The following is a 26099-nucleotide window of genomic DNA, read 5'->3' as shown; positions in this document are numbered from 1 at the left end:
AGTCTTTACTCGGATAGGTTTCCTCCCCAGCACAAAGAAATCACTAGAAGAAAATCATTCACCAGGTAAGGTGCAATCTTTTTAGCTTTCACATATAAAGAATGCTTTCATTTTTTTAGCAGCACACTTCAATTGAAATATGCTTGCAATAGCATTTTTTTTTTAGACAAATCATTTCAGTATTTCAGAGTAAATCTTGAACGTCACCTGTTGCTTCAGGTCAGCGCAAATAATGTGCACATTTACCAGCATGATGTGTAAAGCATGCACAAGATGTGTCCAGCCTTACCAGGGGCATTACCATAATAAAATATATTTTTCTCAAGACTGTAAAACAATATTAACTTTATAATTTATACTTTTACAATACTACAAATGTTATCAAAGACAAGCTGGTTAATCACACACATGCACTCTCAACACTTTCCACCTACTTTGTGACGTTTACATACAAACTTGATAAAACACCTGTCTACAAAATCTATCTACAGAACACATAAAAATTCATTTATACAAGTCTACATGACCTGGACACACATTCTTCCAACACTCACACCTAATGGTTCTCCTTGTATATCCATGTGATATTTTCTATATTGAGAAAAAAAGGACATTTCTCTGTATGCTCCTCCATATAAATATCAGTGAATTTGAGGGAGATCAATAGTTGTATTAATAATTTTACAAGCAATGTATATTTGTCTTGACCAATTTCTCTTATTATATTCTACAATGTCCACAAACATTAACATCAAATAAGTAAATGCGATTTGAAATAGGTAAGTCTTTATACATTCATATATTAATGAAAAGAAAGAAAGCTACAATTGCTTAAATGGATCTTGCTTGTCTGAGTTTTTGTTCTGGTGTGTTTCATTCATTTGTCCATAATCCTGTTATAATCTTAGAGTGGGGTGGATGGGTGGTAATGGTATGGCAGAGTCGAGTAAATACATCATGGATTATAGTCAGCCATGTTTGTCAGATGGCTTCAGAGAATGCACATGCCATATACACAAAAACACACGCATACACTCTGTACATGCACGGGCACACAAATTCGCACGCTCACACACCCTCTTCTTGTTTGTAAGCAGTGTCCAACATGTCTTCTGTAATATTGTATTTTCAATTTCTGCATTTAGATTTTTTAAACACAGCTGGTATGAGGTTAGTGAGTATGGGTGTCCGTGTACGGCGGAATGCTGAACCTTCTGAACCCAAAACAGTACATGAATTTCATCCTTCACCTCGACCTCAGCATGACTATGAAAACATGAAGAACAAGTTCATGAATGAGCTGGAACATCTTCCATGTGAGTAAACACTCCCTCTACATTGGAGTAAATGTATCATTTTCTTATTGGTTTGGACCAAAAGAACATAGAGAACTGAAACACACCCTTAGCTGATTGGCCGAATGGCATTCCACAAGCATTGCAGCTTTGTTATGAAAAATAAACATAATAATAAACGAAAAAAAATTACCTGGCAATGTTGCTTCTAAAATATCAATCACGTAATAACATTACACACATTGCAGAGATACACACAGAGATGCCAGGGTACTGAAGAGGAGAATCCGGCCGATGGTAGAACCTCGGATTCAGGAGGAACAGTGTGGTTTTCGTCCCGGTCGTGGAACACTGGACCAGCTCTATACCCTATCCAGGGTGTTGGAGGGTGCATGGGAGTTTGCCCAACCAATCCACATGTGTTTTGTGGATTTGGAGAAGGCATTCGACTGTGTCCCTCGCGGCATCTTGTGGAGGGTGCTCTGGGAGTATGGGATTCGGGACCCTTTGCTAAGGGCTATCCGGTCCCTGTACGACCGGAGCAGGAGCTTGGTTCGCATTGCCGACAGTAAGTTAGATCTGTTCCCGGTGCATGTTGGACTCCGGCAGGGCTGCCCTTTGTCGCCGGTTCTGTTCATAATTTTTATGGAAAGAATTTCTAGGCGCGGCCAGGGACCAGAGGGCGTCGGGTTTGGGGACCACACGATTTCATCTCTGCTCTATGCGGATGATGTCGTCGTGCTGGTCCCTTCAGACCAGGACCTTCAGCATGCACTGGGACGGTTTGCAGCCGAGTGTGAAGCGGCTGGGATGAGAATCAACACCTCCAAATCTGAGGCCATGGTTCTCAGTCGGAAAAGGGTGGCTTGCCCACTTCAGGTGGGTGGAGAGTCCCTGCCTCAAGTGGAGGAGTTCAAGTATCTGGGGGTCTTGTTCACGAGTGAGGGAAGGATGGAACTGGAGATCGACAGACGGATCGGTGCAGCTTCTGCAGTAATGCGGTCGCTGTACCGGTCTGTCGTGGTGAAGAAGGAGCTGAGCCGCAAGGCGAAGCTCTCGATTTACCGTTCAATCTACGTTCCTACTCTCTCCTATGGTCATGAGCTGTGGGTCATGACCGAAAGGGCAAGATCCCGGATACAGGCGGCCGAAATGAGCTTTCTCCGCAGGGTGGCTGGGCGATCCCTTAGAGATAGGGTGAGAAGCTCAGTCACTCGGGAGGAGCTCAGTGTAGAGCCGCTGCTCCTCCACATCGAGAGGGGTCAGCTGAGGTGGCTCGGGCATCTTTTTCGGATGCCCCCTGGACGTCTTCCCGGAAGGTGTTCCGGGCATGTCCCACCGGGAGGAGACCCCGGGAAGACCTAGGACACGCTGGAGGGACTATGTCTCCCGGCTGGCCTGGAAACACCTCAGTGTCCCCCCGGAAGGGCTGGAGGAAGTGTCTAGGGAGAGGGAAGTCTGGGCATCCCTGCTTAGACTGCTGCCCCCGCGATCTGGCCCAGGATAAGCAGTAGAAAATGGATGGATGGATCTTTTTATAAGTGAATGTTGTTCTGTATATTTTTCCATTGAGTCTGACAAGTTCTCTCCTCTCTCTAGTGCCGATGTGGGCTGTAGGAGCCATAGTGATGGTGGTTCTAGCCCTTGTGGCTTGCTTTACATATTGCATGTTCAGAAAATGCCTTGGCAAGAAGAAGAAATCCAAAAAAGATCGGGAGAGAAAGAGAGCAGGGCGAAGAAGAACAGAAGGGGCCATAGGAGAGGCAGAAGGAGAACAAAAGGTAATCAAAATCTTATTTAATGCTATAGTTCATTGACACATGCCATATGTCTGTAAAATGTTTGTATTCATATCTTTGCAGGTGGAAGGAGAGAAAAAAGAGGGAGAAGAGGAAAAAGAGCATGAAAAATTGGGAAAACTGGAATTCTCTTTAGATTACAACTTCACTGATGCTCAGGCATGTATGCTTTATTGATAACCGATAAAAAGTATCAATGGGTACTTGCAAGGGTTCAAGTTGATTTTTTATTATTATAAATGAAAGTAAACAATTAGCTTGTTAGGTAATTAACTTGAACTAGATTAATAACAAAATAACAAAACAAATCAAACAAATTGCAATGTAAAAAAACTGTTGTCTGTGATAATAACCAATTAAACCATTTCACATAAACAGCTGTTTTTTTGTGTGTGTTTGTGTTAACAGCTGATAGTTGGCGTACTGCAGGCTCAGGATCTTGCTGCTATGGATATTGGTGGCACATCTGATCCATATGTGAAAGTATATCTGCTTCCAGACAAAAAGAAGAAGTTTGAAACTAAAGTTCAGCGCAAAAACCTCTGTCCTGTGTTCAACGAGACCTTTATTTTCAAGGTGCTTTCTCCACATGTGTTTATTTATATACCCAACTCAATATTTTGTCGACTCTGTTAAACTCAGATTTTTGAATATGCAAAATTGACTATGTCATCTGAGAGCAATGGGTGGTTATTTTAATTAAATAAGTTCAAATTTTGGTCTGTTTTTACAAAAATGTTGGTCCGTTATTGCATATACAGTGCTACATAGATTATGTACAGGTATAGCCATATGGACTACTTTGATTAAGGACATTTTTGTGCTTGTCAGATGTGATATGAACTGTTGTAGATTTATATGAAGATTTCTTAATCCTCCTTATGTGTTCCATGGAAAAAATTACCAGCAAATGGGTTGGGAGCAACATCAAAGTACATAAAACATGACATTTTTTGATGAATCACCTGAAACAATAATTATTTATAATAGTTTCTCATATTGTTTTAGGTATGTCAACATATAAAGTGATAGTTCACTCAAAAATGAAAATTCTTTGATGATTTACTCACCCAAGTTGTTCAAAACCTATATACATTTCTTAGTTTTGTTGAATGCAAAGAAGGATGTTAGCAACTGAGGAAATCGTTGACTAATATAGTAGGAAAAATCATATATTTTTATATAAAAATTATATATTTTGAAGAATTTAGGAAAGCAAACAGTTCTGGGGCACCTTTGACTTTTTATTAAATTTTTTAATAACATTTTAATTTCTCCTACTATAACCAATGATGTCCCAGAAATGTCAGTTAAATGTCAGACATATATATATATATATATATATATATATTTATACAGGTTCTGAAATATTGGGGAGTTATCATTTTTGGGTGGAGTAAGACATCTTAAAGCTATGTTTACAGTCAGTATAGCACTGCAAAACTACAATACAAAAAAACTTATTTATCTAAATTTTCTTGCTTTTATTTTTTGTATGTCATAGATCCCCTATGCTGAATTGGGTGGCAAGACACTGGTGCTTCAGGTGTTTGATTTTGACCGGTTTGGCAAACATGATGTGATTGGCCAGATAAAGATTCCTGTGAACAGTGTGGATCTCGCACAGCCGTTGCATGAATGGAGGGATCTCGAAAATGGAGAAAAGGAGGAGGTCAACCAGAACTCTCATAAAGGGATGTAACGATTCACTCAGCTCTTGATGCAATGCAATTTACGATTTTGATCTCACGATGCGATCCACGTTTACCAATTTTGCAGTGAACATAGCGGCCCCTGTTTTAAAGGTCTCAACCGATTGAATATATTGTAATCGATTTTAAACAGGCTCACGGTGAATCGTTACATCCTAGCTAGCTCAATTTTAAATTTTCCACTCTCAGCTTTCTAACATTGTCCTTTGTTTGCTCTTATTGCCAGGAGAAACTCGGAGATGTATGTATTTCTTTGCGTTACGTGCCCACTGCTGGAAAACTCACAGTTAACATAATGGAGGCCAAAAATCTCAAGAAAATGGATGTTGGAGGTTTATCAGGTACGATCCACGAAGAAAGGATTTCAGAATATATTTTGAAAAAAGTATTGTGTAATCATTGGGTTTTTAAAAGTAACAAATGAAATAAACATTTTTCATTTCATCACTCTGTTAAGAGCAAGTTTCATCTAATAATGTAATAATTTTCCAATTCTACTTAATTACTCTGCAATCCCTGTCAGACCCCTATGTGAAGATTGTATTACAGCATAATGGTAAGCGGCTGAAGAAGAAGAAAACTACGGTGAAGAAGAACACATTAAATCCATACTTCAATGAGAGCTTTAGTTTTGAGGTCCCATTTGAACAGATTCAGGTGCTCTATGATACATTTTTCACTCTTATGGGTAACACTTTATTTTAAGATGTCCCTGAAACTACACATTTAACCGAGTAAACTTACCAACATGTAGCCTATTTTAATTATGGATTTGTTTTCGGTATACGGTTCTGATAGGGTTTTGAATGTAAAATTAATCAATCAACCATTTTTTCTGTCCTTATACAGAAAGTTCAACTTGTCATCACTGTGTATGACTATGACAAGCTGGGCAGCAATGACCCTATTGGCAAAACATTAATAGGCTATGGTGCCACAGGTGTTGGCTTGCGTCATTGGTCAGAAATGCTGGCCAATCCCCGGCGTCCAGTAGCCCAGTGGCACACGCTCCAGCCTGAGGAAGAGGTGGATGCTGCTCTGAAGGCACCACATCGCTAACCATCGGAATGGTTACGAGGCTTATATTTCCTGCACATTCAGGACCGACAAAGAAACATCCATCTACAGTATTGATTATCTTTATAGGACAGTACTGATAAGAACTGTTTCCTGAACATCAACTACAATTCGATGATTGATGCTCTTTTTTTTTCAATTTAGTACTTCATACGGTTCCTCCTTTCAAAGTAGTTTTATGTGTTGAAACATTTGTCTGAGTATTATGAGCAAATACACTTTTTTTTAATGTGTTGAGTGGATCTGTTCTAAATTTTGTATTATTTCTCCCAGTTCTGAAACAACCCTTGTTTGAAATAAGCCAAATAAACCACATAAAGAAGATGTTGGTACTTTCTTTACCCTCATTATGCTATAGAATGCTCTAAAAATACTGGATTGTTTATTTACTGATTTACAGCAAATAACATATTAAACGTGATTTAAGTCATGATGCCACAGCCAAAAGAATCCCAACACGTCATGTCGAAAACAATGCCCAGATGCTATTTATCGTGCAATAACAAAACTCTTGTAACACTTTATAATAACTACACGCTATGAATCATTAGTTAAGCATCAGTACATAGTTAATTAATCATTTATGAAGCATTGGCCCCACATTAATAGACATTAGTAAGCAGTTTATAAATACAGCTATAAATGCTTTGTTCTTGATTTATAAGCATGTATATAATATGCTTAATAATCAAATTTTCATACTTTATTAAGGATGAATTCATCATTTCAAAATTAAGGATTACATTACTTACAAACCAGTTAGTTAGGAGTTGTCAGTAGTTCATGAGATCATTTAGAAAGTGTAAGTAAATGATTAATAAACTCTTTGAATGCACATTTATACATCTTATTATTCTGACATATAGTAACAGTTATTTAATTTGTTAATAAATGCTTTTTTAACACACATTCCTGCTGTAATTCATGATTAATTAAGGTAGTTGTAAAACATTTACTAGTTGTCAGTGAACTATTTTAATGAGCTCATCTAAAGTGAGGACTATGTATGCCTTGTAAAGTATTTACAAATGATAGTTAAAGGCTCAGTTTTCTTCTAAACAGAAATAGGAAAAACACAACACAGAGGGATACAGAACATAGAAATATTTATTTCAAGATGCAAAAGAAATTAAAATTGTACAACCGAACATATAAATTAACATTAAATGAATTGATATAAAATGAAAAATAAACTTCTGAAAAAATTCTAATTCCTGCACACCTCCAGAAAAAATATAACTGTGAAGTGATATGCAACTCTCATTTGTAAATGCTTTACAAGGCATACATAGTGTCATGGTTCCGCCTCACCATGTCAGGTATTTCTTGGTCTTGAGGCGGAATCAGACAGGATCCCTTGTTTTATGTTGGAGAGAGACTATTTTGGCACCTAATTGTTGCCATACTCTCTCTCCGGTCTTGTCATTGTTCCTGCCCTCCTGTTTCCTAGTTTGTGTTAATTAGTTTATCCTTTGCACCTGTCCCCTCTTGATTTGGTTCCCTTTATATTGACCTCTTGTCTTGTGCTGGTTCATTGTTTTGTGTCATTGTGGTGAGTTGCTGTGTCTTGTGTAGTTTAGTTTACTGTAGTTTAAATGTCAAGTCTTGTTGTTAGTTAGTTAGTTTAGTCTAGTCAGTCCATGTTCCTGTTATGTTTTGTTCTGTTACATAAATGTGCATTCGAAGAGTTTATTAATCATTTACTTACACTTTCTAAATGATCTCATGATCTACTGACAACTCCTAACTAACTGGTTTGTAAGTAGTTCCAGTCCATTCCATTTTCTACCGCTTATCCGAACTACCTCGGGTCACGGGGAGCCTGTGCCTATCTCAGGAGTCATCGGGCATCAAGGCAGGATACACCCTGGATGGAGTGCCAACCCATCGCAGGGCACACACACTCACTCATTCACTCACGCACTCACACCCTACGGACAATTTTTCCAGAGATGCCAATCAACCTACCAGTGGTTTGTAAGTAATGTAATCCTTAATTTAGAAATGATGAATTCATCCTTAATAAAGTATGAAAATTTGATTATTAAGCATATTTTATACATGCTTATAAATCAAGAACAAAGCATATAGCTGTATTTATAAACTGCTTACTAATGTCTATTAATGTGGGGCCAATGCTTCATAAACGATTAATTAACTATGTACTGATGCTTAACAAATGATTCATAGCGTGCGGTTATTATAAAGTGTTACCAAAACTCTTTTATTTTTTATTTTTGCAAAGGTCCCTTCAAAAGCTCAGTACATTACTGCCCTTGAACTGCAATCTGGATTTAAGAAACACCCTATCTTTATTATTTATAGAGAATTGTAAATATATGTATATACTAAGTCTATTTTACGTATTGCCCCAGATGTGTTCTAAATATTATTATTTGTTATCTCAATGAGTAAAGCATTTCCGTTAAAAATACCTAAAATCAAAGATGAGGAGCTTGGCCTGCTGCTAGAATACCTGCAAGAGTATTGAGAAGTATAATCAGAAGGACTTGGACCTTTCCATTGCCCTCTTCACGTTAATCAAGCTTATTTAGTATGTCACATTGTACTATCAAACCATTAAAAGAATACTCAACCCATAATTGATGCACTGTCATGCCATCCCAGGTGAATGATGACTTTAAGTTACATAAAATCATATCCTGGCTGTTCCCATTGCTTTGTAATGCCATTGAATTGTGCTCCATTTTTTAAGTTACAATAAGTGCACCAATCCATCCATTCATCCATCCATCATACAAGTAATCCACATGACAGGTGCTGGTGCCAGAATGTTATGAGGCTGTGATCACAATGACATGCATGACATCTGTTTAAATACTGTATGTCTAAGCAAATAGAATACTCTGTGCCTCGTCTAGTGTAAAAAGACAATTATTATTCCCTATTATGATATTTGTTTTATTAGTTCACCATTCATACTAATAATGATTGGCATGGAAGCAGTATTATGCAAAACTACAGTTCAGAAATACACTGAGAGTCAATGCGATTATCTTGTGTTCAAAACATTTAACAATACAGTGTTTGATTCATATCACATTAAACTGTATGTAACTTGTCTGTATCTGTAAAGATTGATTGCACTTAACTCATCAATGTGGAGATTTTAGCGGTGCGGTTGGGAAACCCTACCCCTCCCCTCTAAGATGATGCTGCATATTCACTTCTTTCCCGAAAGTGATAACATGAAACGAGCTATGTAGAGCAGTTTGTCAATTAAGGTCTACTGTAGAAACAACATAGTGAATCTCATGCAAGGGGACCCGCGGTGCAGAAATAGCTCATTCTAAGGTATAAAAACATAATGCTTCATTATATAAAGTCTTTATACACATCTGAACAAATAGTTATGCATATTATTTTTCATTTCTGTCAAACAGATCCTCCAAAAAATTACTTTTAGCAAAAAATGTTTTACAGTGTCGTTGTCATTATATGCTATTGACAGGGGTGCAAGAAACTGGCTTTGGAGCTTTGAGATAAGATGTTGTTCCTCAAATTTAGTTTTTATTTAATATATTGAGGTCACAACAATAGTAAGCCAACCAAACTTGTCCTTTTCTGGTCACCTGAATAATATAACAGTAACAAGTTTGGGAAAAAGAATATGTGTACTGAAAAATGCATTCTTTGATCAAACATCACTAATTAAATGTGAAGCAGAATGCTTTATTGAACACATTAGTGGTTAAGAAATGTGACATTCCAGAAGAAATATTCATTGCTTCACCTAAACAAAATAAATGTATAAAATAACAAAAGCAAGACGCTAGTGAAGCAGGACTCTGACAAGATTATGAAGCAGAAAATAATACAATATTAGAAATGAAGAGAAACCATTTCGGGCACATCTGATAAATGTGTGTGCTTTATATGTAAAACAAAAAAGAAGAAAAAAAGAAAAAACGTATTGGTGAAGAATTGTTTCCCTCTTCTGTAAGTCGCTTTGGATAAAAGCGTCTGCTAAATGACTAAATGTAAATGTAAATGTGATAGCATTTATTCGAGATCAGGTTATTTTTTCGCCAGTAGCTGTCATGCAATTCAGAATTATTTTGTTTCTTCTGAGCTCTTTAATCTGTAGCTGACACGCCAAAGGCTCAGCAATGAATGGTCCATTGTAACACTTCCACACATGTCCACCAGGGGATGTGCCAAAATAACACAAACAGTGGTAGGGGTGAGAGCAAAGTTACCTTCTGTGTATCTTTTAGAGAGTTAAGCAAACCTGCATCGTGCTATCCTGAGACTACTGTATGAATATCCTTTCTGTTAATTATCAATATTTTTCATAAATTGCAACATCTGAGGATAAAAAATGCGATTCAATGTTCAAATGCGGTGTCTTCTATTTTTCCCGTCCTTTGAAGATGTACAAGTATTGTTCCATTGACATCCAATGAAACATTCAGTGTAACAGTTTGACAGTGACAGCCTATTATAAAGTAATGCAACATTAAACGATAAGATATATAAAAGATATATAAAAGGTAGCGATAGAAGCAATATTTCAGGCTCTTTTTTAATCTACTGTCTATGATAAGTGACGTGACTCATATATCTTTACATAGAACATAAAAGAAAAATCTATCAAAACGTCCTGTATAACACTTGTCCAAGTCTGTTATTAAATTGATCTCTTTCTCTGTCATTGGTCTTATATATGCACGGTTATTTTATTTTGTCCAATGACCACAATGGCCATTACCTTACACATTGTTTCATCTTATTGGTCACAATACCTTGTTCACAATCACACATTTAAAAAAGTTTATGAACTCAAAGATGTTACATGGACTAGCAAAGTAAATCTCAATCCCAGTAAATCTCAATCTGAATGAAGTCAGTTTACATTTAAATCTTTTGCTGTCAGAAAAAAAAACACTGAAAATACACACACATGCTGTCATACACACACAAACACAAAATCACTTTCCTGCAACATTAGACATCTGCATCATACAGAACACACTCTTAAGGCACCCACACACTAGATTTTACATCCAATGATTTTAATGGGAATGATGTGACAAGCAAGAGAAATGCAGAGGTCTATTATGCAGTTTAACGTTGACAAAATGCTAAAGCGAATTGTGTAACTTTTTTATGTTGAAATACTTGCTCCCCGACTTAATATGCATAGACAACAGTAAGAAATACTCAAAATCGATATCATGCATACAAATGCTCTTAGAGAGCAGTCTCTAGTGTGTAGGCACCCTAAAACACATAAAGAAATGAAGACAATGTTTTGTCTAATCGCTATCTCGGTCATGGTCTTGTTCCACCAACACCAGCTCAGAGACTTCTCCCCTCTTCAGCAGTGCCCGCATCTCAGGGCTGTCTTCTGTCGCCTCATCCTCATCGTCATCCATCTCTCCATCTTGCATCTCCATCTCCTCATCTTCTCCCTCCATCACTTCATTCTCCACCTCTTCTGCATCTCCACCAACCTCCACCATTTCGGTTCCCTGGATCTCCATCTCTCCCTCACGGATCTTCTTCACATGGAAGGTGAAGGGTGGCACCTTGTAGATGGCTGTATTGGAGCGGGCATAGATGGTGTGGTCTGGAGTGAAGGACTTTACCATCTTCTTCTGTGAGGTCTTGAGCTTTTCTTTGTGCTCGGGGTTCACTGACATGCGAGTGCCGAGTTTGCCCATCTTTTTCTCAATGTTGTGACGTGTTTTCTCCAGGTTTTCTCGGGTCTTCTGTTTGGTCTTCTCAAGGTTCTCCTTGGTCTTCTGCTTGGTCTTTTCCAGGTTCTCTTTGGTCTTCACACGGGTTTTTTCTAAATTATCTTTGGTCTTCTGCTTGGTCTTCTCCAGGTTATCCTTCGTTTTTTGTTTGGTTTTCGCCATCTTTTCCCTGGAGAAAACGGTTCTGATGTTCTGGACACGCTGTAGGCTGCTACGTTTGATGCGCTCTGCTCGTGTCTCATCGATGGTCTCCTCAATCTCTAATTCTTCTTCATCAGAGGACAGGTCTAGATGTGATTTCTCTTTGTCCTCTCCTCCTTCTTCTGCAGCTGCTTTAAGTTCTAGCTCCCCGTCACCCTCTACAGGCTCTGGTAACTTCATAGACTTTGCTACATTCACTTTTGTAGGTATTTTCACCTCGTCCTGTGGAGAGTCAACAAAAAAGTAACGTGAGTCACAGAGCTGAAGATAAACACATACTACACATAGTTAACGTTTTTTATACACTAGATACTGTCAAAATAAATGTCACAGAGCATAACTGCCAACGGTCACATGGCCAACAATTATGTGGTTTAAAAATTCTACATATTGTTTAATTTGTTGTTATTCTTTTGAACACAAAAAAAGATGGTTTGAGAAATTTAGGAAAGCAATCAGTTCTGGGGCACCTTTGACTACCATTTCAACTATGGTAAATGAATGATGTCCAGAAATGTCTTTTGCCTACAAAATATTTCTTTGTGGTCAACCAAACAGAAATGTATACAGATTTATAACAACTCAAGGCTGAGTAATTTATGACAGAATTTTTTTTTTTTTGGGTGTGGTAGGTGCATATTGGTCCAAATATATACATAACTGTACATAAACACCTACAATCTGCTAATAACTGCTCAGAAGACCTCATATGGACAATCATATAGTAAAGCCTTGGCAACACTCCACAACACTTTAACATTGTGGTGGTGTGTTTTGAAAACACATGCACTTCTTACACTTGCGTGTTACATTTTTTCCATGGTTGTATGTCCCCACGGGCAGGAAAAACATTATAAGCCTCATTTGCCAAAAGCCTTTAACAGATCCCCAAAACAGCAGGCAAAATACAAAACAATCAATGTCCTGTCTTTATTTAGCCTATTTAACGGGCCTATTGTTTAGCATCCGTGCAGTCGTTGATGGTGACCTTACACGCATCCACTACAGCACACCCACCCACCCACATAACAAAACCATAATAAGAGAATGCATTTGATTTAATTTAGGGTAACTGATATTATTTCTATGTTTCTAGGCCATTTGCACCTAAGGTTCTCATGTACATGTTTCTTTCTGGACTGTCCACACTCATGTTTTAATCAATATGAATTAAATTAACTATTTAAATATTATTCTAGTTAAATATCAAATCAATTGCTAAAAAACTGTTCCTTCATAGTAGAGTTTGTCACATGGAAAAGTTAAAGTTAAAGTTAAAGCTTTTGTTTTATATTCCTCAACATCACTAAGTTTGTTTTCTTTCTTTTGTTGCACTTTCTTCCATTCTTTCATCGTCCTTCCCTTCCGACCTTTTTCCCACCCACCGTCCTGCCCGACCCTCATTCTCTGCATTCCATACAGGGAAACCCCTTGGTCCTGCAGGCACTCTGTTCCCATCGCACAATGCTCTGACTTGTTAGTAGAGGAGACATTTTTCCATCAGTGTGATACTTAGTCATCGTGGTTTACCCACTCAGTGTCTCTACCAATATTTCCAGGCAAAGCTAACAAACATAAGCAGGCCTTTTAGGTTTGTTTTCATCTGGACAAGTTATATAGGCTACACTGAGAGACCAACCAACAAACAAAACAAACAGTCACTATGCATGTGATCCTGCTGATGTCACTTTAATTTGGATGAAGATCAGATGTTTTATATTCATAGATCACAAGAGTAATATCATACTGAGAGACAATATCTTGATTCATAATACTTGCTTGTACTCCTACACAGCAATGCTTCTCCCAGTTCAATATTGTGTTGTTATATGCGGGTGAGTTATGCAAGCTTGAGTTATTTCAAATCTTGAGCTTAGTGTGTGTTATATAAAACGAGAAGAGTGATACAATACAGGTGAAATACCAAAGGCAACATTTTCCCAGAGAATTTCTCCCTGAAACATCTGCGCATTCAGTTTTCATACTATCCATATGCATGATGGGACATTTTCTGTTTAAATCATAATATGAAAAGAGAATATAAAGTTACTTCGATAGTTTACAGTGCGCATGCTTTTCCAGCTAATATATCACTTTCCCACGTGAACATGTCGGAAACGCCCTGGGTGGCAAAGCAAGCAGCAAAATGGCTGAGGAGAACAGGGGAAACAAAGAAACCGGGGCAAAAACGCAATTATTTGCTGAATCGCAAGCAGCTGGACTCGACAGTGATCTGTCTTCCGACTTACAAACGAATCAGGTGTTCCTGGACACTGAAATTTTGCGCGGGATTATTATTATTTTTTTGCCACCCATGGGGTGCATTCCGACGTGGTGTTCACGTGGTAAAGTGACGACACGTCCATACCCTCTAAAGTAAACAACCTTTTGCGCTTTAACTGCTGTTTTGTGACCCAAAAACCAAATGGTTTCGATTTTATTGACATTGATATTTATGATTTGTGCCTTTTATAAATGAGTTGATAAAGCTATTGTCCTATTGTATCTTCTTTTGTGTTCTGCATAAGAAAGTATTGATCCACTCTGAAACAGCATAATGAGTGAATGGTGACTGAATTTTGCAATTGTACACAACTTTAAAATAAATTAGTGCTTTATATGAATAATTTAAAAAAATACACCAACAAAGGAGCAAATGATTAGAGAGTTTTCATTGGGTATTTAAAGTAATAAATATGTGTTTACACTTTCGTGTAAATGGGTCTTTTAAGGGGACTCAACTGATATAATAGCCTGTCAACATTGCTCTATAATGTCTATACTTACTAAATAAAATATAGACTTCATCAGCATTTTGGGGTATGCTTGAAAAACATCTTAAAGCCTTCAAAGTAGTTAGATGGTCTGCCAAGATAGTTGGTCAGGCTAATAACCAGCTGGTTTAAGTTTTGTTTTCAGAAGGGCTGCTTCGACAGCTTATAGTTCAACTGCCTTATTACACATGCCTTTTAAAACATAACCAGACGTTCAAAGTATTTTGAGGGCATCTGTATTGATCTAAGCACTATTGGCCCAGGGGTCAAAGGATTGCTGATCTTAAGTGAAAAACATATTTTTTTAAAAGCAGCTGTAATGGAAGAACGGTAAGATGGAAAAAATGTTAGAGGAAGTCAGGCAGTCACCTTTGTGGGCCGACATCCCAGAGTGCCTCTCTCAAGTTAATGTTGCATTGTTCTGGTGTACAGAGAGGAAGGCAAACACTACCTCCACCGTAAGAAATGACTGGAAAATCTGAGTAAATGTGTGTGAGTGTGAATGATAAGAGCTTGGGAGTTACATTCTACATTCCCAAGAAAAACTCCCTTTGAACTTGCTCTCTTTTGTCTTGATACCACAATCCGAGTCTAGATAATCAGCAAATACATTACTATAGATTGTTTGTGTTGTATATTTTTATTGATAATCATGGTGTGTGATCACTCTTGCATTGAAATGTTGTGTTAATGCATGATGTATGTGGTGGTGTATGGTTTCCTCAGCAATACATTCGTTTTAAATTCATGTGTCTGTAAATTCATGATCTGTAAGGACTGCCGCTAAAAGTAAGATTCATTTTTAGTGCTTCTGTTATGTGTGTAAAGTAAAAATATAAAAATACACACAGGCACGCATGCACATACACACACTTTGTCCTCTTTGTCCCTCCTTTCAAAATTTTGAAATAAACTTGTGATCATAACCAGGTACAGTAATATTATTTTTGCGTTCTAGCTAGTTCTGCTATTTCAGAATGAGATGAGATCAGATGGAACAAGAAAAATACATGATACAAGAGATAAAAAAGACTCCAGAGATTAGAAAAGAAGACCAATCTGAGGAAAGTAGAAAAGCGACAATGAGACGGAAGACTATGAAAAAAAGTGAAGCATGAAACAAAATGATAAAAAATCGAGACTCGAGATGAGGAAAAAAATTCAAAATACAAAAAAAACAGGAGAGTTTAAAAGGCAAGTAGAAAATAGGGGAACCAGGACTGAATCACATTAATAAACCTCCCCACCTTTTTTAAGTTAAATTCATATGTGCTTTACTAACATTGCAAGGGGTATCAAACATTTCAAAAGCATTTACAAGAACTACAAAACCTGAGCCGAAGAGAAAGTTAATCAAATAAAAACAAATAAGAGCATTACTGCTTTCTTCTTTGTTTCAATATTGCTTTTTAGTCTGTTAAGAAAAATGATGTCACCCTGGCCCTATTGTTTTTTGTCTGAAAATCATAGTTTTTTTATTCAGTGTGCAAATGTCTCAAAGGTACACACATGAACACACAGTATGAGTAGCTTTGCGGCCACATCACATTTTTACTTTTCCATGAGCAAACTACAAAAACCAGGAGTGCCATGGGCAAGAGAACAAGAACATAAGTTGTTTGTGTGTGTCTGAGAGTAAATGCACATGTATTTGTGCTTGTCACAGTGTATAAATGTGAGGCTAAACAACAAGAGCTCTGTTGAACTTGTCACATGGTTGGTTGTTTGGTATACTCTCTCTCGTGTGGAGGCAGGTCTGTCAGATGCTGATATCAGCTGGCTTGAGCCCTCGCTGGTCAGCGAAATTCACTCTCTTTTATCTATCTGTCCTTTTTGCATCTGTCCATTCGTGAATACCACAACCTTTTCTGTCCATAAATGGCAACAACAACATCAAGGAATGTTTCTTTTACACATAATCAGAGCAAGAAACGGTTTGCCAGATCAGCAGACTGATAAATGAATGAGTGTATGCGTGTGTGAACACATTGTGAGTGTGTGTGGAATATTTCCACCGCCTCACAGAAGCGTCTCTCTTCAGTCACATGTGAAGAGCTTATTCACATCTGTCTGCCTCTGGCCGGCCCTGTCGCCATGGCAATGAGGGAATCCCTTCCCCATAACACCGTCAGCCAAACCTTTCCATTCAAACCCAGTCACCCCACCCACAATCAGAGGGTCAAAGCAGAGGGAAAATGAGTGGGTGTGGGGTGTTTTCCCATGCATGTGTGGAGAGGAATCCTCAGGACACGTTGCATAACCTCATCATGGCAGGAAAGGGAGGGTGGACGTGTGTACGTGAATATATAGGCCTGTGTACAGGACAAAAGACACTCTCACAAACGTTCCAAAAACATACCGTATTACACCAAAATCGAAAAAGGAGACATACAATTTAGCAACTTTAAAGCAAAAGAATACTGTGTATGATTCATGGACACAGACATGGGTTTAACAAAATACTGAGAGTGTTCAGGTAAGGGTGCATTGAACAGCTATTTCACGAATGTGCTTAGTACATGTTCCATTGTAATAATCCTTCCATTTTATAATAGAAAAACAGAAGGAGAGATAATTAGGAAACCATTTGTTAGGACACAAAAGCAGAGACTATTCTTTTCAGCTGTTCTTTTGAAGAGTTATTTCACAGAGAGAGAGAGAGAGAGAAAGACTGAGAGAGAGATTTGACTATATAAAGTGATGGTATGCTGGCTTTCCCTTCAGGGAATATTGTTTGATGAATCAGAGCTGCTGTTGAGATAGACAAAGCTGCAAGCCTGTTCTCCTCTTACAACACCAAATGAAACTGTCTGATGCCACAAAGCACCGGCTGTTTCCATGGCACCCGCACAACAATGTCCCCATGCTAACCATCCCGACATGTGTGGCGACTGTGTGCTGCCAAAAGATTCATGTCCGTGTGTAAAGTTTAGTGAAACATTCCTGCTTTGTCTGTCAAACGTCAGATCTGGAAGGAGTGTAATGGAACCTGCTGCTCTCAAGGAGTTAACATTGGCATTAAACATCTGGAGCTCACAAAGCAATACTTTATATTCACATTCATCAAGCGCAGACTCTTCAAAAAATGTTTCCTAAAGATTTGGCGCGTGGAGTACACAATTCATGCGTTTGTTGCCATGCTATGCTTTGGTTTTCAGCCTGTGGTGAGCTGGAAGTCTGGTGTTCGGCTGACTTCAGCTCACATACGGTACAGTAGAGTATATGTAGCTTGTTATTCTGAGCACGAGTCCCACCATCAGACTGCTGTGCCCGCTGATTTACAGTGCTGCCCAGCACCACAATCATGGTTGCCATGACGCTGCTGAGTTACTCTTTCCAATAACAATGGAGGAGAGAGAGCTTAATGTTTACACAGAGATTTACGGCTGCGTGGAATACGGCACATCCTCTCAATACGCCTGTAGTAAAGTACCAAACACACTCTCTATAACCAAAAACAGATTCACAACTTATTTTGCTATTACATCGTTCTATGCATTAACACAAATGCATTACAGCTACACCATTAGTGAGCTTATGCCTATATAATTATTGACTTTAAGGGTGTTTTCACATATAGTACACATTTAATGGAACAAAAGGAAACACAGCTGCAGGGATCACAATGCATCTGTTACTCATACTGTTTGTGGACTAGAATGGGAATTGTTCGATTTGATCCTAAAACTTCACCTGTCAATTTTATTACAACTTAGTCAAATTAACATTACGTGTATATAATGTATACAGCATACTGCAGCCTGCTTTTTTCTAAATTATTTAACTCTTGGCATCTATGTGAATGAATCATTACTGTCATTGTGGTGTATGCTCATAGTGGTACAAACAACGAGATTAGTTATGTGTCTTGTTTATAGCATGAGGCAGAGAAATGTTTACTATGTTAACAAAAATCAAGAGTGACGTCTGTATTCTGTACACCCACACAGAGATAATTTAGGAAACTCACTCCTGCATTCAGATGTAGCTGTCACTCCCAAAATGCAGTAAGAGTGGTCAACATCACTCAGAAAACATTACGTAAACCCCAAGATTCATTTTTAGAATCTCTCTCTTTTCTAATTTTATTTACTGCATAAATGGAGGGGGGGGGTTGTCTAAATGACTTTATTTAGACCCACTGTGAGTAGTTAATGCTGGTAAGAAGAACCTTTCAGAAAAGGTATCACTGAAAGTTGAGAAAAATAAAGAAGCAAAACTGAAGGTTGGACATCCAAGAACAAGAGAGATAATGAATCTGCCAAACACACAGGCCAAAAAATTGTCCTCTGCCCAAGCCAGCCAGAGTCGCGTCAACCTGAAGATTAACTGTGCAGAAACAACTCAAAAAGACACACCGTACAGGTCCTTGCCAGTTATAAATACAGTCATCCATTCTGCTGTTCACTTTCTGCTTCAGATCAATTCCACAGACTAACCCAACTTCACGTGCAAGCCCTCTCCTCCTCATAATCAAACAACTATGCACCCCAAACTATATATAGCAACCGCTGCTTTCCTTCCCTTCTCACAGATCTGTGTGTGTGTGTTTTGAGAGCCCAAATGTCTTTCTGCTCTCCCTGCATGCTACTTACTGTCTGTTTTACACACTTTTCCTCTACTTGTCTCATTTTCCTAGGCTCTTATGTAATTCCTTCTCTTGTGCCAGTGGAGAAAGCCTGAATATCTTCCAAAGAGTTGCAAGACATATTTGCTTTTCTACATGATGTAGTAAAGTATTTCTGTGACTTTGCCATATAAGGCTTAGCAGTGTGAAAGACGGATGAAAAACATTAGTTATCTACTCCACTATGTAAGTAATCAGAGTTCACTATGTTCAGTTACGTTAAACAATATCAAAACATAAATGAAAGCTTTTGAAATGTGGACATGATCCAGACTTTTTCCGTGCTGTAGACTTTCCTCGCATACACCTCCCCATATGAAACATCCAGACTCTGGGAAAAAGACATGTCTCTGCTTCATATCTAGGCCTAAGTATCTATACTATAAACAAACATTTTTTTTCATAATTTCATATTTTACAACTCAATGATAAAATGGTTACCACCGGACAAGAACCACCTCAACAAGAGTCCTTATCTCTGTATCAACATATGGGTAGTTGACAAATAAATCATACATGTGTCCTATAGTGTGACATAGCAAAATTTAGAAAACAAACTGTTAATATTACATTGTTTTATATTTATCATATAAAATAGCATAAGAGAGATTTATCTTCATTGATTTTTTTTCTAAATTTCTGCCGTCACACCATAGGACACATTTATATATTAATCTGTCAACTACCCATACATTAGTTTAAATATTTATATAATTTTTATTAAATGAATGAAATGGTTTGTCAGTCCTAAGCGGTTTTTGGGATTCTTTGTAGCAGCCTAGAAACTTCCCAGCTGACCGATAAAAACAAATCTTTCAAAAGCCAGCAAATTAGATTGGAGTTCTTATGGGAATGTGTCTGTGATGTTGATGCCAGTGGTAAGTTAATACAAATGTACATGTCATTATTTTTTAAAACTATGAACAGATCTACAGCATTCAAGGTTATTTTTTCAGTGTTTGTGGAAAGTTGTAAAATCTGTTACAAAACCGATGTTATAATAGATTTATAGCATTTCAGTTGTTTCACTACTGTAAAAACGACTTTATTTTTTATAACAATTTTACAAATAGCACGTTTAACTGGTCTGCATACCTGAGCATTTAGACCTATAATAAGTAGACACCAACACAGCAGACATCATCAGGAGCCATAGCATTCAAGACCGTGGGGTGAAGTTCAGGCCAATGAGCAGATAGGATTTTGGAGGCAGGGAGTATCAGTGTGTGAAAGGTGCTGGCAGGTTTATCAGTGCGTGATGGACTGGGAGGGTAGAACGAGTGGTTGTAACAGACAAGATGGGCTGAGGAGCATTAGAGTTGGATAAGAGAAGGGGGGGGGGCTAAAGGAGTGAAGATGCCTAAGTTATGAATCAGCACGGTAACTATGTGTTCTACTTTGTTAAGACACCACACCCAACCGTACCACCTCCTCTTCTGCTGCCTTTCCTGCTTGAATAGAGGAACATTAACCGCTATGATCCTCTCATGTTTTTATGCCCAGAGGGCTGTTAAATGTCTTTGTTGTCTTGGATTTTATGAGAGGTAAGAAATCTATACATCTTGGCAATGTCTTTGAAAACATTAATCTCTACATGAACTCTCTAAATACACATAAACAATTCAATAGTAGACATTTTCCTTTGCAATATTTCCAAAAATTTCAATGTCATCTTATCTTATTTACAGTACCTGTCATAGAGCCCAGTTTTCACCTGCCAGACAGTTTCTTGTTTACTGTCTAAAGTACACAATGACAATATTGTTGCAGATTTTAACTACCAAATATTTTATTAGTATACTGTAAGTCTAATTAGAATTAAGCAGGATACCAAAGAGTCATAAAGCTGTTTTGTTAATAGTGTTGTGAATTGCTTGTAGTGTAGTAAACAACAGCAAAAGGAGTGTTTAAATATTTTACATAACAGTACTAGCTTGCTGAAACTTGCCACTGTCCAAAACACAGTGTGAAAGACCCTTTAAGGACAGTCAATCCTGTGTCAAAATACTGTTTCCATAAAGACGGGAGCAGTGAGTTATTTATTTCTCCAAGGAAAAGTGCACAGTGGGATGATGGGCGTCTCCTAAGGGCAGGGTCACATAAATCCCTCACTCTCATAACCCTAAAATCTCTTTCTGACAGACACGTTTCACTTATTATGAAATATGGAATGTTGTCCTACTGTGCTGAAAGACAAAATGATTTGTTCACAATTTACTTCTTGGCCTAATAAAAAATCCAACACACCTTTAAAGTATACAAACCAGAACTGTATGAAATAATGCTACTAAATGGCCCTGATAAAAAATCTTGATTCTGAGGAGAGTCGAGTATTCAGAATATGACATCATCAGACACAAAATACAGAAGTCTTTGTATGAACACAAACACTATGAGCTACGAAAGCTATAGCGATGATTTTGTGTGCTGTTACATAATAATGTGCTAAACATGACAAATAATCATAAACTCTCCTTCTATGGTCAGTTTTTTCTTCAGTTCAAATATTGTATCGGCGGAATGACAATTCAAAGAAAGTCTTTCTGAGCAAAGAGAAGGAGAGTAGAAACTGCCTAGATGAACAAGTGGAATCTGATTTCGTATGGGTGGATTCCTGATGGAGATAACAGTATATCTATAAAATACTGCTACATACTGGCAAAAGTAAGCAGTAAAGAAAATATACTATGCAGTATCTAACATTACTTATTATTCAAGAAAAACATTTTAACACACGACACCGTCACATGGATTGTGAGTGGTATAAAATAGTGAACATAAAAAACACGAAGTTCAAATCTGATTGTTTTTAAAAATGTAAAAATACAGTGTTTTTTTTATTTTTACGATTACAAACGTATTGTCATTTCAACTTATTATTTTATGTTTGTATACGTTTTTAAATAACTTAAAGTGATAATTCACCCCAAAATGAAACTTCTCTCGTCATTTACTCACCCTCTTCTCATTTCAAACGCTTATTACTTTCTTTCTATCTATCGCAGAACACAAAATAAGATATTTGGAAGACAGTTGGTAACCGAACAGCACTGGCCCCTATGAACACAAAACCAATGCAAGTGGGTGCCGGTGCTGTTTCCTCAAAATATCTTCTTTTGTGTTCTGCATAAGAAAGTCTTACAGGTTTGAAATGACTAAAATGGTGAGTGATTGATGACAGAATTTTCATTTCTGGGTGAACTATCACTTGAATTTAAGCAATTTCTATTTATTTGTATAAGTCATAGCAACTCACAGCTGGAAAAAATGTAAAATAGTATGTTTCAATATAAACTAAACCTTGTAATCCAATATGTATTTCTATTTTTTTATGTAAGTCTATAGTACAAATGTCTCTATAAATAGCTCCAGTTTATTCAACATATTGGAAATACATTGTGAAGTCAAACGCATTGCATTGTGGGTGGAGAATTTAATGCATTGTGTTGCACACATTATACAGCAACAACAAAACAGTAGGTTTTGATGTTCCGGACATGGCCCATCCCTTTCATTCTGATGAGGACAGGAAGGATCTTTGGAAGAGTAATTAGTGAATTCTTAGTGTTCACTGTATCCAGGACTGTCAGAGTACCCAGCCTGTGTTTGTGTTTGTGTGTGTGTGTGTGTGTGTGTGTGCGTTTGCATTTGCGTGTGTCTGTGCGTGAATCAGCCAGCCCCTTTCTGACTCACTATGTGGAAACTCTGAATGTTCTTGTGCCACTGTGCAAAGCTGCAAGCTATTACGCATCGTATTATACAGCCAGAAAAACCTCTAACTATAGACAAACTGTTCAAGTAACTATTCAAAGTCTCTCTCTCTCTTTCTCAAACTATTTTTGCATTTACTTACTCTCTTCCCACGTTCCCACTTTCCTTTCTCTGTGCTTACCCCTCTATTCATGTTCTTCCATTCCCTCGTTCCCTAACAAACCACCCCCACCCATTTAAAATAGTCTCTGGATTTTGCTTGTGGTATTTTCCATCTATGAGAAAAAGGAAATGTTCTCTAAATTAAATCCATTACGACTGCTGTGTTGAAGAGGGAAAAGCACGTAAAAACACACCAGTTTGTTTATTCTGAAAGCATCAAACAGATTCTTGCTTTTGTGAGACAGCAGGTAACACAGGGAGACGTGTGTATTATAGGGATATATCACCCGAAAAATCAAGTTCTGTCATCACTTACTTACTTTCGAGTTGTTCCAAATCTGTATACATTTCTTAGTTTTGATGAACACAGAGAAAGATATTTGGAAGAATGCTTAACCAGTCCCCCATTGACTACCATAGTAGGAAAAAAAACAATGGTAGTGTCCCAGAGTGCCCAAGAACTTTCTGCTGTCCTCCATTCTTCAAAATGTCTTCTTTTGGGTTCAACAGAACATAAAAAATATCATTTTTATATATACATTTCCAACAATGGATGTCAATGGGGGGCAAAATCTGTTTGGTTATATGCATCCTTCCAAATATCTTTCTCCGTGTTCATCAAAACAAAGAAATGTATACAGATTTTGAACAATTCGAAGGTGAGTAAATCATGACAGAATTTAAATTTTTGGGTGAAGTATTCCTTTATTACACTGCAGTCATATGGCCACAATCCATAGGAGCCCTCACAAGCAAAGCTTGGAGTGTCCCGTAAGTGTTCGATGGGTGTGGTGAGGAGATTCCCAAACGTTTGACAACCAGAGAATTTCTATTGTTCAGTATGGTACTGCAAATCATCAGGTATTTTCCAGAAAAAAGAATACCTTCATATCAAATAATGTTATTTTTGTGCAATGATATTTCAAGTGACTTAAATATCTAAATACTTTGTGAGGCCACTGTATATTTAATGTATTGTAACGGTATATTGTAAGACTTAATTAGGCTGCCGAGATGTCTTCGTTTTTCTCCAAGGCCACACCCTACCAACTAAGATGTGTCATACTCTTAGGGTCTACAAATTCTGCAAGGATCATAGAGAATGATGCTTTTGTAAGAGAGCAGGTAACACACTGAGGCGAGGATATTAACACACTCCAGTTATATTCTCACTATATAACGGTCCACACAAGCAGTGTTGAAGTGTGTAAGTGTTCAATGGGTGTGGTGAGGGGATTCCTTAAAGAAGATGTACCTCTCGTCTCTGTGTTAGAATATTGCTGGGCTGATAAAAGTAACATTTTGCCTCTGAATGTGTAGAGATTTCTACAAATGTCTTTCATCAAATTCTATAAAATATTAATCTATCAAATCTACTTTGAATCAACTACATACAACATAAAGGTGAATCCTGCAAAACAAAGTTTCTGAGCTATGAGAGCAACCTGTAAGTACTAAAACTTTTTCGGCATGCAAAACCCTCACCTGGTAAATCATGACTTTGAAGTTTCTTCTCTTCAGAAGTTCATTTTCATTGCTTTCCAGACGTTTAATCTGCCCGGCTTGCTTCTCCAGACTCCCTCGCACTGTCTTAACATTAACGCTGACCTTCCGCACCTTCTCCAGCATCTTATTGACCGTGTTGGCAGTGGTGGAGTGATTTTTGGAGAGTTTGGTGAGTTCTCCTTGGATTCCCGTCACCGACTTCTCCATCTCCCTCTGACGGACTTCAAGCCCAGCCTGCGTCTGCTGGATCTGATCCACAGCACCAATGATTTTATCTAGAAGAGCCAAGACCATCACTCCATTCATCTCACCTTTGTCTCCATCACCCCTCTCTTCTTTCTCATCGCTATATTTGGATTTATTATCGACGGCAGCCTCATCTTCTTCCTCAGAGACCGGGAGGTTGATTTCATCATCGGAGATCTCGGTGAGGGATTTGTGCGGCTCGGGCACATCCAGGTGCAAATGGGCATCTTCGATTACTTCCATTTCTACAAGCTTAGGTAATGCAGTAAAATAACTTGGGAAAAGTTGTGTGAGTGTCCTAACTTGCCTTTCTACTGTCAAGATTCCCTATGGAGTTCACCTAACTGATCCCTACTCTATTACACACACCTCATGTGCCTCTCTCTCTCTGTCTCCGTCTCTGAGCGAGTTCTGGGATCTAGTCAGGGAAGTGAAGGCAGGCAGTTGTGTAGGACCTGTACTGCATGAGCGCTGGGTCGTGAATGCCACACTTTCCTGTGAAACTTTCCAGACAAATCAGCTGCGTGCCAGCTGCCTCTGTCTCACCCACGGACACACCCCCTGCATGCTGTATAGCTCTATCTGTGCTTGCTGGAGAGAGCAGTGCTCCACCCAGTGGCCTGTCGTGATACAAGATATCCAATGAAACCCTGCTCAAAAAATGCTAAATATTCCCAATAAAAAGCAGTATACTCTAAAATTGTTTTCCCACCCTCATACATGTAAAAACAATGGATAAATTGTTTATTATATGAAGCCCCTGGGGTATGAAAAAGCAACATCTGAGCCATGACATTTTTGGCACAGTGCAGATCTACAGATGAGAAGATGTGTGTAGACAGGCACAGACACAACGAATGCTGGAATGTTATTCAGAGCTGCAGGGGTTTTCAAATCCATAAAGGCCAATTTTCCTCAGACAACACATCAATAGGACTATCCAAAGGAAAAGAACGAAAATAACTTTAACTTAGCTTCTGTCTGTGTTGGCAGTGCGTGTGTGTACATGCTTTATCGCTCACTGATGGAATCACGTTTTATTGTTATAGGCAGAATAAATGATGCAAACATCCATTGTGTTTTAAATGCATATATATATATACTGTATATACTAACAGTTTTGAGGATTTGGATGACTAAATAAATCTCCACCAAGTTTCTGTAAGTGTGAATTGGTGATGTGTGTGTTACTAACCTCTGGTAGTCCTTAACTCTAAATATATACTGGTTCATTACAGGGTCTGTGTCACATTCCTGTAAGGTCTG

At 38.0% G+C, this 26099-nt stretch overlaps 2 protein-coding genes across 2 annotated transcripts; one reads left to right on the top strand and one right to left on the bottom strand.

Annotated features, from left to right (window-relative positions):
• Positions 1-1165: 1165 nt before the first annotated feature.
• syt5b (synaptotagmin Vb) lies at positions 1166-5865 on the top strand. Its single transcript, XM_056738525.1, has 8 exons — positions 1166-1316; positions 2895-3076; positions 3158-3253; positions 3503-3670; positions 4599-4766; positions 5033-5147; positions 5330-5463; positions 5656-5865. Exons 1-8 carry the CDS (start codon positions 1166-1168, stop codon positions 5863-5865), a joined length of 1224 nt encoding a protein of 407 aa, XP_056594503.1.
• A 3690-nt stretch (positions 5866-9555) lies between these two features.
• On the bottom strand, positions 9556-25331 carry cavin1b (caveolae associated protein 1b). The gene is made up of 2 exons (XM_056739008.1): positions 24567-25331; positions 9556-12029 (listed from the first exon to the last, which is right to left on the bottom strand). The coding sequence occupies exons 1-2, from the start codon at positions 25074-25076 to the stop codon at positions 11163-11165; spliced, it is 1377 nt and encodes a 458-aa protein (XP_056594986.1). The 5' UTR covers positions 25077-25331; the 3' UTR covers positions 9556-11162.
• Positions 25332-26099: the final 768 nt, after the last annotated feature.

This window comes from Triplophysa dalaica, chromosome 23, assembly GCF_015846415.1.
Source record: "Triplophysa dalaica isolate WHDGS20190420 chromosome 23, ASM1584641v1, whole genome shotgun sequence".
Classification (NCBI taxonomy): Eukaryota; Metazoa; Chordata; class Actinopteri; order Cypriniformes; family Nemacheilidae; genus Triplophysa; species Triplophysa dalaica.
Note: the sequence above shows the minus strand (reverse complement) of the source record. Positions and strands in the feature narration are given on the sequence as shown.